At 37.9% G+C, this 13,065-nt stretch overlaps 2 protein-coding genes across 2 annotated transcripts in view; one reads left to right on the plus strand and one right to left on the minus strand.

The window, feature by feature from the left end:
- Positions 1-5,939, minus strand: part of LOC123233356 (N(4)-(Beta-N-acetylglucosaminyl)-L-asparaginase-like) — a 141,612-nt gene extending 135,673 nt beyond the window's left edge. Inside the window, exon 1 of the mRNA XM_044659482.1 lies at positions 5,825-5,939. Coding sequence (XP_044515417.1) covers positions 5,825-5,939 — 115 coding nt within the window. The remainder of the gene's footprint in view (positions 1-5,824) is intronic.
- A 322-nt stretch (positions 5,940-6,261) lies between these two features.
- Positions 6,262-13,065, plus strand: part of ACTR2 (actin related protein 2) — a 52,635-nt gene continuing 45,831 nt past the window's right edge. Inside the window, exon 1 of the mRNA XM_044663391.1 lies at positions 6,262-6,484. Coding sequence (XP_044519326.1) covers positions 6,437-6,484 — 48 coding nt within the window. The 5' untranslated portion in view covers positions 6,262-6,436. The remainder of the gene's footprint in view (positions 6,485-13,065) is intronic.

Below are 13,065 nucleotides of genomic sequence, written 5' to 3' on the forward strand. Positions count from 1 at the left end.
CTGAAGCAGAAGTATATTGATTTCAGGCATCTAAAAGAACCTGATAAGGTCTCCAGACTTTCATGCAGACTAGTATCATTATCCATATAAATAAGTTCCAAGAAGTAAGGGACTATGTCTTGTTCAAACTCCTAGGCCTAGCTCAAGGTCTTGGGCTTTCACAATCACTCAGGTTAGAGTCCTCAAAAACAGTTGTTAATATTGAAACCATGCAGCTCCATAAAAAGAACAGATCCAGGGCAGCAAGGTAGCTAAGTGGATAGAAAGCCAGGCCTAGAAACCAGAGGTTCTGGGTTCAAATCAGACCTCAGACACTTCCTAGCTGTGTAACCTTGGGCAAATCACTTGAATCCAATTGCATAGCCCTTACTGTTTTGCCCTGGAACTGATATTTGGTATGGATCCCAAGAAAGAAGGTAACAATTTAAAAAAAAAAAAAAAAAGGAAAATCCCAAGGCACACTAGATTTTAGAGCCTGGCCTTTTGTGACTAATAAAAAAAAAGTATAAATTCTTGTTCCATAAGATTCCACCTTGTGAAATAATGTTTATCATTAGTACTTAAAATTTCAAGTTAGGTTCTCACATTTCTTGGGAATTCATAGAATGCTGAAATATTTTGGTTCAAATTATACAACCTGCTTGGACAAGTCAAATTCATAGGTTTACTCTTCTGTTAACCAAGAATACATTTTGATAAGGAAAACATTTTAAGGACCAGGCTAAGATGGAAAAACCCAGCACAGTAGAGCAGACAAATGGAGCAGAAATCTAATGGCAGAAAGCCTTGGTTCACCTCCCATTTCTGTGTGATTCTAGACAAGTCTCTTCACATCTCTCTGGGCCTGTTCCTTCATCTGTAAAATGAGAGTGTTGGATTAGATGATGTCTCCTTTCTAGCTCTAAATCTGTGATCTTAGCTTTAATGAATTCCTCTGAACATATGTACAATTGGAATAAAGGGCACATCTGCAGGCACAGGCATCACAGGAACTAACTGTGCAGCACCCAATGTATGATTAACAGTACTGGAGGCATCTGGCTGCTTTGAAGCCCTCTTGAAGTTAATCAAATCAAGTCTACCAATCTCAAATATAAATTGTCCTTTTGGAACATGAAGATTTGGGAGACCACAAGATCATCTGAATTTCCTGAGGCTAAAATGTATACTTTAGACAGTGGTTCTAAAACTATGGCATTAGGACCCCTCTATAACTCTTAAAAATTATTGTATGTCTCCCCAGAACTTTTGTTTCTATAAGTTATTCTAATGACACTATGTTAGAAATTAAAATGTCTTAGTATTATTATGAAAATAGTTTTGGTCCTGCAGACTACACTTTAAGAACTGCTGCTCCTGTCAGAGAAAACTGTTCTATCTTTTAAAAGCATATATCAGGGGGCAGTTAAGTAGCATAGTGTACAAAGGACTAAGCTTGGAGTCAGGAAGACCTGAGTTCAAATTTGACCTTAGATACTTCCTGGCAGTGTGACTGAGCAAGTCACTTAATCCCAATAGTTTAGCCCTTGCCATTCTTCTGTCTTAGAATTGATACTAAGAAAGAGGGTAAGGGTTTTTTTTTTTTTTTTAATTTTAAACCCTTAACTTCTGTGTATTGGCTCCTTGGTGAAAGAGTGGTAAGGGTGGGCAATGGGGGTCAAGTGACTTGCCCAGGATCACACAGCTGGGAAGTATCTGAGGCCGGATTTGAACCTAGGACCTCCTGTCTCTAGGTCTGACTCTCAATCCACTGAGCTACCCAGCTGCCTCCCCCCATAAGGGTTTTTTTAAAAAGCATTTAGCAATTTGTAATAGAAATTTATCATGACTAAATTAGCTCCTTTAAAAACTGGCAAGAATAAACACTTTAAACATGTGAGTGATACCCTAGTCCAGTTAATGGTGATCAAAGATGTAGAGTTGGAAGAGAAGAGAGAAGCCATCTAGTTCTTTGTATAACATATTTTGGAGTCCACCTACCAAACCACATACAATAATTATATAATGTTCTTTAAAGAAACTGAGGAAAAAAAGACCTAAATAAATTAATTTCTTCTAGTTGGTTCTCTAATTCTAGTTCTAGAGTGCTTCTAGCTCATATAATAAAAGTGACAAATCACTTACTTATTAAGAGCCATAGCAAATGAAGTTTTAGATTTAAGAGTTATATTTCTTTGAGTTAGAAAAAAATGACAACAAAATTCACCCAAAGAAAAAAAAAGATCAAGAATCTCAATGAAAAAAGTGGGAAGGAGTCTAGAAGTACCAGATATTAAACTTTACTATTATCAACAATTCATTTTGGCATTGGTTTAAATAAAAAAGAAAAAGTCACCAGTGGCTCTGATTAGGTACTTAACATAAAGAAGCAAATAAATCTAGTAACCTAGTATTAAAAAAACCTAAAGAACTCAGCAGCTGGGTAAAGGTGTGTTATTCAACAAAATGTCTGGGAAAACTGGGAAGCAGTCTGGCAGAAATTAGGTTTACATGAACATTCACACCACATACCATAATAAGCTCCAAATGAATAGACACATCATAAACAAATTAGAGGAGTAGGAAGAAGATGAATTTCACAACTATACCTTGACCAAAAAAGAGAGAAAAAGGCTCATAGAAGATAAAATGGATAATTTTGATTACATAAAGTTGAAAGATTGTCCACAGGCAAAATCAATGAAATTAAATCAGAAAGGAGTTAACTGGGAAACAAAAAATATTTGCAGCAAATTTCTCTAATAAATCAGTTTGACATGAAAATATACAGTGAACTGACTTGAATCCAGGCAGTCCTTACTTTATCAACTTTTATGCTAATGTCAGCAAATGTGGAAAAGAAGGAAAGAGGGAATGGAATGTAGGGGAGGGAAGCAGGGGCTGGAGACAGAGAAGCAAAAGTAATGGTGGTCTTTCTCTCTATGTGGTCTGGCACAGAGCCAAGCCAAGGGGCAGGAGAGGAGTGGGAGGGAGAGGGAGGGAGAGAGAGCTAGAAGAGCACATTCTTGTACAATAAAGTTAAATTTGGGGGGGGGATTTGGATTTCTTTCAGAATTAAGTAGAATTTGCATAATGCAAATTTGTATAAAGAAAAGAAATGTCTATACATGAGAACAAAATTTATCCCTTAATAGACAAATTGTCAAAGGATGTGAATAGGCAATTCTCAAAGGAAAGAAGAAGAAACTATTAACAACCATACAAAAAAAAGTTACAAATATTAAGAGAAATGCAAATTTTAAAACTATGAAATTCTACTTCCCATTCATCAGATTTGCAATGATGACAGAAAAAGAACATATTTGTTGGATGGAAGGAGGGTAAACAGGAATACAATTGTGTTGTTGATGAACTGTGAATTGGTCCAGCCTTTCTGAATAGCAATTTGGATCTAAACTTAGAAAGTCACTAAACTGTGCATACCCTTTGACCCAGCATTACCGCAACTAAGCACATACATCAGAGAGGGAAAAAGTGGAGAATCTATATGTACAAAAATATTAGTAGCTGTACTTTTTATGACAAAGAACTGGAAACAACAGGATTATATATCAACTGGGGAATGGCTAAACCAGTTGTGATATGTGAATATTATTATTTCATAAGAAATGAAAAGGACGAATTAAAATAATTTGGGAAGATTAGTATGAATTGACGTAGAGGAAAATGATTGAAACCAGAACAATTTATTTAATATATATCTATATGATATAATGTTATGAAGAAAAGCAACACTGGAAGAAGAGAACTCTGACCAATACAATGACCAACCAAAATTCCAGAGGACCAGTGATGAAGCATGGTACTCCTAGAGCAGGGGTCAGCAACCTTTTTGGCCGTGAGAGCCATAAACGCCACATTTTTTAAAATGTAATTTCGTGAGAGCCGTACAGTGCTCACAGTGCGCACTCCTGTAACAGTGCCTGAAAAAAAATTGACTTTATGGCTCCTGCAGAAAGAGCCATATCTGGCCCTCAAAAGAGCCAGATATGGCTCGAGAGCCATACGTTTACCCTGTCCTAGAGGTTCAGTTTAAAGAATTAGACATCTATTTTTTGAAATGGTCAATGTAAGATTTTCTTTTCCTTGACTATATATGTATATATTTTATAAGGGTTTGGTTTTTCATTTGGGAGGTAAGGGGGAGAAAAAATAGATTTTTGTTAATTAAAAAGAATTTAAATTTTTTTTTTAAAGAAAAGCCCCTTCAAAGACTTAAAAGTTATGTCCAATCACAACTTCAGAAGATGAATGATGAAGTGTGTTTATTATGATAGAAAGGGGAGAGATTAGAGGTGCACAGTGAGATCTACATTTTTTTGGACAAGGCCAATGGGTGAAGTAAATGTTTTTTTTTTTTTTTTTTTAACTTGGCTGTGCTTATTTGTTACAAGGGAACATTTATAAAAAAATTCTGAGGGAGGATTGGGAGGGGGTAATGATAAGAACAAAACAGTCAATGAAAGTCTTTAAAGAATAAACAAAAGGAAAGAGAAGGTTGAAAGAGACACAGAAGCAAAAGAAATTTGAAACAAATGTACTTAATTTTATATGTAAAAAAAGCAAGAAGGTAGATGTAGAACTATATCACTGTTTCACATACAATCTTTTTCTATTCTTTGTATATGGAAATGTTTCTATTTGTGAGCATTTGTCAAGTTTGGAATTAAAAAAAAAAGAAGAAGAAATCAGGGGGCAGCTAGGTGGCTCAGGTGAAGAGTGCCAGGCCCAACTCAGGAGATCTGAATTCAAATATGATTTCTGACACGTCTTAGCTATGTGACCCTGGGCAAGTCATTTAATCCCATTTGCTTAGTCCTTGCCCTTCTATCTCAGAGTTGTTACTAAGTCAGAAAGCAAGGGTGAAAAAAAAAAGATTAATTCGGGCAGGAATAAACTCTGGTGACAAGTTATATACAGGCTTTATCTTAATAGGACCTTCATCTTCATCCACTGAAAGGCTAACTCTACCCATTCTAGGTTGTATGTCATCCAGCCTAAACTCAATCTGAAAAGATAATAACAATCAACATATATTATATGTGCCTTGCAATACTAGATTGTCAAATAAATATCTGTTAAAGGAATGTAGTATGGTGGAATGGAAGAGACTGGATTTGAAATCAGGAAGAAGTGTTATCTTTATGGTTCTGAGTACTAATACATATAACAATTATCAATCAATATACACATGTATTAATGCATATAAGTATAATATGCAATAATGTTTATCAATACAGACAATATATAATTAATGTTAATCATTGTACATCAATCATATTTGTGTTAATATGTGTCAACATACATAATAATGTATTATTGATATAAGTGGTATATACTTATTAGTTAATTGTGGCAACTAGGTGTTGAAGTAGCTAAAGTTCTGGGCCTGAGTCTTTCTGAGTTCCAATCTGACCTCAAGACACTAACTGTGTGACCCTGGGCAAGTCATTTAACTGTCTCCCTCAGTTCCCCATCTGTAAATTGAATCGTATAAGGAAGTGGCAAACCACTCCAGTATCTCTGCCATCGAAGTACCCCAATGTGGTCACGAAGAATCAGACAAGGTCTAAAACAACTGAATGGCAAAAATTAGTTAACATATTATACTGTGATAGTAACCTAGGGATACATGCTAATAATATGTAATTAACGTGTTAGAACACAGTATAACAACATAATACTATAATACTATGTACTAGTAATAAATATTCTAAGTGAGTGGTGGGTGTGTAGGGGAGAGGGGCCCCACTTCAGGAGGCAACGTTGGCTCGGTCACCGCCTTCTCCAACCGCCTGCCCATCCCTCTCCCGGTGCCTTTCACCTGCTATCACTTCCTGTAAGGAGTCCGTAGCCCCAACCCCGTTCTTGAGCAGAGATTTCAGTTTCTGCACCGCAGGCAGGGAGAATGCCCAAGTGCCCACGGCGGCGGCAGCCATGGCAACGCCCCGAGGAGGACTGGGAACGAGAGGAAAAGGAAGGAGAAGGGAACCCGGTGGCAGGGCGCGGCGGCCGGAAACGGGGCAGAGAGCGTGGGCGGGAGTTGGGCAAGCATAGAGCAAGAGAAAGAGAGAAGAAGAATCGGACAGACAAGGCACGGGGCGGAGTTTCCGCCTTCTCAGGCTTCTTATTGGGTAACAATGCCGCCACTCCGCCGTTGGAGGCTTTCTTGGAGTCCTCCATCCCATCTTCCCTCCAAGGAGCTGTCAGTTAAACTGCAAGCGAGGCGGGGCAGGCCACTTCCGGTTGGGTCCAGAAAGTTGAGCTGAAGGAGGGGCGGAGAGAAGGAGGAGGAGGAAGAGGAAAAGAGAGCCTGGGCGGTGGCAGCGGCGGCGGCTGTAGTAGCTTCCCCTGGAGCAGCGGCAGCAGCGTCGGCTAGCCCAGCTGAAGAGGGAGAGAAGCAGGCCGGCGGCGTTGATTCTTTCTGGGGCGCACAATGGACAGCCAAGGCAGGAAGGTGGTGGTGTGTGACAACGGCACCGGGGTAAGCGCCGAGTGCGGGGGAGGCCTGTGGGGACTGAAGGTGAACACGGTCCGGGGGAGGTGGAAGGTGTGTGTGTGCGTGTGTGTGCGCGGGCTGGCTCCCTGGGCGGGGCGCGGGCCGCTCGGGCCTCAGGTGGGAGGCCTATGCTGCCCTGCCGCCCCCGCACCTCTTCCTGTCATCCCCCCACCTCCTCGCCGCGCCTCCGGTCCCCTTGGAGGCGGGGGTGGGGTGATGGTCTCCTGTTCGCCCCCTCCCTAAGCGCCTTGGAAGTGTTGCGGAGGGAGGTGGGAGTGGGCTGATTCAGGATAGCCCTGGGTCAACTCAGAGGAGCTTCTGATTTTAAAAAATATCTCTTAATAACAGTAATCAGGCCTTCCTCTTCCTGTAAAATCGTAGGTAGAGCATCGGAGGCAGGAAGCGAGGGGGTGAAAAAGGAAGTAGGGCTGGCAGCCTCTGTCTTGAAGCTGCGTTTCTGGAGGGGCTCCTGGAAGGGATCCTAGTGGGAATCACCTGACTTTGGATGTGCGAGGGGGCAGTGGGGTTTAGTTGCCTAAGTGGGAGAGACCTGGGGGGGCGAGGGCAGCAGAGGTTCCGCAGGCCACTGTATTGGTGACATTGGAGGAAGTTACTAAGCCCCTTATGTTCCTCTTTTTCACCTACCTGCAAGTTGGATAGTGTGATCTTGAATAATATCCCCAAACGCAGAGTTGTAAAAACAGGTTTCTCCCCCCCCCCATTTTTTCTTTTGCTAGCTGCTCTTTTTGGGAGGAGTGAAACCTGCCCTTTTTTATCCACTAGTAGCAAAATCAGAACAAGTCAGAAGATAGAAACCCAATTTATTTTTTAATTGAAACACGACTTTTGAATATGTTCTCTGGTAATGATTTCATATTATATTTGTTCTCAACTCTTTTGAGGTTGAGACAGCATACACCAGTGTATGTCTGGTTTTTTTGGGGGGGTGTTCTTTGGTGACTCTTCTACATTTCTTCCTCCCAGCAGGGTCTAGAACAACAATTAGAATTAAAACTCCCCCAAAATTATGCGGTTGAGAATGTAAGAAACTTTAATATAGACTAAACCTTTTATAGATTAGGAAATTGATGCCCAGAACTGTTGTGACTTGAACAAGGTTACACAGCATGTTAGTAACAGAGCTGGGCCTAAAACCCAACCTGGCTTTCTACTTTATTACTCTTTACAGGTCTGCATCTTATAATCGTGTGGGCTGTTGGGTGGAAATGATTGGGAATCACTGGTGCATGATGATGCATAGGCTTTTTTTTTTAACCCTTACCTTCTGTCTTAGAATCAATTTATTCTAAGGCAGAGGGGTCATAAGGGCTAGGCAATTGGGGTTAAGTGACTTGACCAGGATCACACAGCTAAGAAGTGTCTGAGGTCCGATTTGAATCCAGGACCTTCTGACTCCAAGCCTGGCACTCTTATCTTCTGAGCCACTTCACTGCCTCAATGCCATGGCATTTTAAAGGGACTATTAAATATAAACAGTACTGAAATAATCTATGACACTTTCTTTTTTTGAGCCCCAGCAGAAGATGGAAGTATAGGATTATCTTATATCAATTTCAACTCCACTCCTAATTTTCAGAAAACTTTATTTTATGTGCATTTAGAAATCTATATAGGACTAGAGATATATTTGTAATTTCACTGGCATAAGGAACTTCTGGATGAGGGAATTCCCTCTATTAATACAAGTTCACACCTGTCTTCAATGTGTGTATATATAGTTTAAGAACAGGGACTCTGAATCTGGGATCCATGGACCTTGACTTGGATAGGAAAAAGTTTTATCTTTATTTTCACCAACCTCTAGATGAAAATCTTTGTTCTGAGAGAGGATCCTAGGCTTCTTCTGGTACTGCTCCTGTGGCCCATGATAAAAGAAAAGTTAAGAGCCTTTGTCTTGGAAAATTGCTTGGAGCACTGAAAAGTCATTTCAAAAAAGTCCAAGGCATTAATTAAGCACTTATTGTGTGTCAGGCTCTGTGCTTGCTAGGGATACAAAGAAAGGCAAAAGACAGGTCCTTCCATCACAGTTCATTGAGGAGACGTCATGAAAACAACTTTATACAAACCGGCTAGATACTTGATAAATTTGAAGTACTCAACAGAGAGAAGGCCCTAGAATTTAGGGGTAGGGATCTGAAAAGACTTCTCTTGGAAGCAACCAAGATATAAAGCTTGAGAGGGACAATTAAGTGACTCGCTCAGGGTCATATGGCCATTTGTGTGTCAGAAGCAGGATTCAAGCTCAGGTCTTCTTAGCTTTAAGACTAACTATCCCTTATTCAAAATTTCCTCTCAGAAAGCTGTTCTTTTTAAAAATTCTGCTTTTTGGCAACATCCTAGCTGTTGAATTCTTCACTTGTATAATGTTAGTATACAAATACGTGGACAGCTACTTTCTTTTTTTTTACAAACTAAAACTCTAGAATAAGAAATGGGCTTTAAATTTGATATTGGAAAGCCCATTGTATAAATAACACAATGAGCTATATATTTAAGATTCCTTTTCCCCAGTCACATTTTGAGGGGGAAAGTATGTATATAACATAAATTTTTGAAATCTAGATCCTTTCATTTTCTGTTACAATTGATGCAGTAAATTGATTTATTTTGAAATTTATAGCCAACGTCTGAAAATATGAAAACATTTATTAGTTTAAAAGGGAGAAAGAATTGATAGCATCATAATAGATTCAGGGATTCTTCAATATTTCTATAAGCTTGAAACATTTCAAAAACTATATTCCAGCAAATCATTATACCCTATCTTTTATCTTGATTTTATTCTAGAATAACATTTCATATGCAGTTAAATTATTCACAAGGCCATGGATTTATTGTATATAGCATTTTAATTTGTTCTTTGCCTATTTAAAGTTTTGGTAGTGATGAATCATCTCAGTTTGGCAGTTTTTAAATACTTATTGGCCAGATCTGTTGCCTCCATATACTTCTGTTTCCAGATAACAGTGTGCTGATTTTATCAGGCCCCAGAAGATTGTAGAATCTTTTAATTTTCAATTAAACTGAAATTCAGTTAAAACTATTCACATAGGGAAACCTAAAGAATGCCTATTTTCTAGATTGATACATGTTTTTTGATAACATATTAAAAGAAAATAAGCAACAGAGCAGGAATTCATGCTAATCTGTGTGAATTAACTGGACACTTAAAAAGGATGCTTGAAAAAAAGCTTTATATGATCCCTTAATACAGTTATGAACTGTGTAGTGTATTGAACAAGAATGGACTGGACTACATTTATAAAATTGCTCAATTCTTTTAATGATACCCCTCTAGACCCCAACCATGCTTCTTGTTGAAATAGCTCTTATTTTTAACACCAATAGTCTTATTTTGATGTTATAGACATAAATAATCTCACTTTGGTTTGTTGAATTACAGGATAATCCAAAAGGCAGTGAGTAGGTCCTTGGTAGTCATGAGTAGGATGCAGCTCATTCCAAGCCAGGAATGGCTTAGGAAAGACTTTGTAGTAAAGGACGTAATCAGAAATCTGTGATCAGGAAAAGCAAAAAAGATAGGTTACTGAAGAGCAAAGATAGATGGCCAGTGTGCTACATTGATATCCAATAATGTCTAGAGAATGAAAGCTAGGTCCCTAAATTATTAAATGGATCCTTTATGATCGATTTATGGGAGATGAGCGTACATAGATGGTTTCTAGGCTTCATCATTGGAAGGGTTGAAAAAATAAATCCTTTGATGCATAAAAAATATCAGAGTATTAGATAGCTTAAAATATACCCAAGTATTTCACAGTTTCAAGGTAGGGAGAAGGGTCTGGTCAGTTTTTCATGTAATGCTTATTGTTCCATTTCTGTTTATTTCTACTCCATATGACTTTCAAGGCAAGGAAAAGAGAAAGGAAATTCATACTTCTCAGCTAGGCTACTGATGGCACTATGGATATAACACAGGCCCAGCATTCAAAAGAAAATTGAGTCCAAATCCTGCCACAAATGCTTATAATTTGTATCAACCTGGGCAAGTCACTTAACCTGTTTGCCTCAGTTTCTTCAATTCTAAGATGGTAATAACAATACCTTCCTTGCAGGGTTGTTGTGAGACTCAAATAAGATAATCCAGGTATCCCTTCCACATTGTGGGGGTCAGGGGCATGGTACCCCTGCTATGTAGAAAATTCACATAAAATTTTTTAACCCTTTATACCAGAGAAGTCATCTGAATTTTTTCTTTTTCTTTTACAGGGTGTTTACAGTACCTTATTATAAAATTAGGGTTAAGTATTTGTCTATATGTATGTAGGTCAGTGTTTTTTGTTCTTTTAGCAAACTTAACTTTTACTTATTTTAACTTTAAAAAAGAAATTATGTATATGGTAATGAAAGATAAATGATGTTGATATTATATAATACTATACACATATGTTTTCTGAGTTTCTAAAATTTTTCTGTGTTTGTTGAACTTTGTGTATCATCTGTGGCAAAAAATTCTCATTTAATTTCTTATGCTGATCTGCAGCGTATTGAAACCTCTGTGGGGAAAGTCTCACGGTGGAAGGGATACCTCTATTAATAAAGTACTTAGCATGGGGCCTGGCTCATAGGGAGTGTACTTATCAATGCTCATTCTTTTTACTATTTTCCATCAATGCTATTCCCATCTCTTATCTCTCTAATATTCTAGCCCCTTAACCCTCTTCCATGCTTGACATGACTACAGTCTAAAGTGGAGTCACAAAGGTTGGCCAGGGCAGTGAATCTATACCCTAATGGAGCTCCTATCTGGAGATAAGGAAGGCTTTACACAAAGCTGAGAGAGGGATAGCTAGCACATTTTGACAGCATGTGAAAAGATCTTGGCAGATTAGTATATTTGGATGAGTCTAATTATATAAAATTCAGTAGAGATAAATGCAAAGTATTAGACTTGAGTTCTTAAGAAACCAATTTCAAAAGCATAGGATGGGAGAGGGTGAGTTTCTTTGAAAAACTGGAGAATTTGGTGGGCTACATATTCCATATGAACAATAGGCTGATGTGGCTGCTCAATGGTTATCATAATTTGGGAATGCATTGAGGGACACAGCTTTCAGGAATAAGGTGAGTTGCTTTGTATTTGGCTCTAGTTGAACTACATTTATGTTCAGTTCTGTTCATCACAGTTTAGGTATTAATAAGCTAGCAGTAGACCAGAGGAGGAGACCTCTAGGAGGGTAAAGGGCCTTGAGTCTATGTCAATTGAGGATTGGTTGGTGGAAATGCGGATAGATAGCCCGAAGCAAAGAACAGGCACAAAATAGCTGTCTTCTAGTATTTGAAGGGTCTTTATGTGGAGGAGAGATTATATTTGTTTTACTTGGCCCCAGTGTACAGAATCCAGAGTTGGAAATTGCAAAGAGGCAAATTAAGATTTGATGTCTGGAAAAATTTATTAATTAGAACTGCCCCAAAATGGATTGGGATGCCTTGAGAAAATCATTGGAGGACTTCAAGTAGAGGCTGGATTATCACTTTCCTTCTCAAGTATGACACAATGGAGTTGGTCCATATGGCCACTGAAATCACTTCCAACTCTAATGCTGTGTTGTGATTCATTTAGGAATCCTTATGTAGTTGAGTCTTGAACTTTGCTAGCTACAGGATTTTCTGTTATTTATCTGTGGATAGACTTCTTTGCTCATTTGTAAGATATTATGAATAATATGAATGAAATAAAACTTATTGTTTGGTTCATGCTGATAGGAGATTCACTTTATAAGAATAACTTTGAGGTAAAAGTCGGTAACTCTTAAAACTAAATTTTCTGGAACAAATAGGATTATAGGATATTATTCTAATTGTTATCTAATTAAAGTAATGAAAAAAGACTAATTTGATAAAATTAATGGAAGAAAAACTGCAAGTAAAAGAGATTTAGAATTTGTTCTTATAAAACTTTTTGCTAATGTAGCTAATACTCTTAATTTTTGCCTGAAAGAATATGATATACTCTATAAGTTTTACCATTTGATGACTCAGTGAGGGAAGTAAGAGAGCCAGTTTCAACCACAATGCTATGAAGAGGAAACTATATATGGTAAAATCTATTTCTTAAGCATAGCCTTTTTGCATACACAAAGAGAAATTGATAGCTAAGTTTTTAAATGATGAGAGGGTTGTAAGCATATGTACCATGTCACATTTTGCCTTTTAAGGATTAAAGTAACAAAATATTGTTTGAATAAGACTTTATTTCTTCATTTTACCAAATTATTAGTTGTGTTGGTTTTTATGCATTTTTTTAAAACATTGATTTTGGTGCAAGAAGAATGAATGAGGTTTTTTCCTCCAAAATTCCTGAGTATTTCCTTTTTTTTAAAAAAAAGTCAGTCCATTTTAACACATAATAATAAATATACCTTACTTTTGTTTTTATAAATTAAACAAGTTTACATGTTTTGTAGATATGTTACATTTAAGTACACTCAAATGTATATAGACAAACATGAAGGCTACCATGTGTATTTAGGAGATAGCACATGTACCTGGGAGCTTAAGCTCACATACAGGAGCTAACACAA

The sequence above is a fragment of the Gracilinanus agilis genome, chromosome 2, assembly GCF_016433145.1.
Source record: "Gracilinanus agilis isolate LMUSP501 chromosome 2, AgileGrace, whole genome shotgun sequence".
In the NCBI taxonomy this organism is placed as follows: Eukaryota; Metazoa; Chordata; class Mammalia; order Didelphimorphia; family Didelphidae; genus Gracilinanus; species Gracilinanus agilis.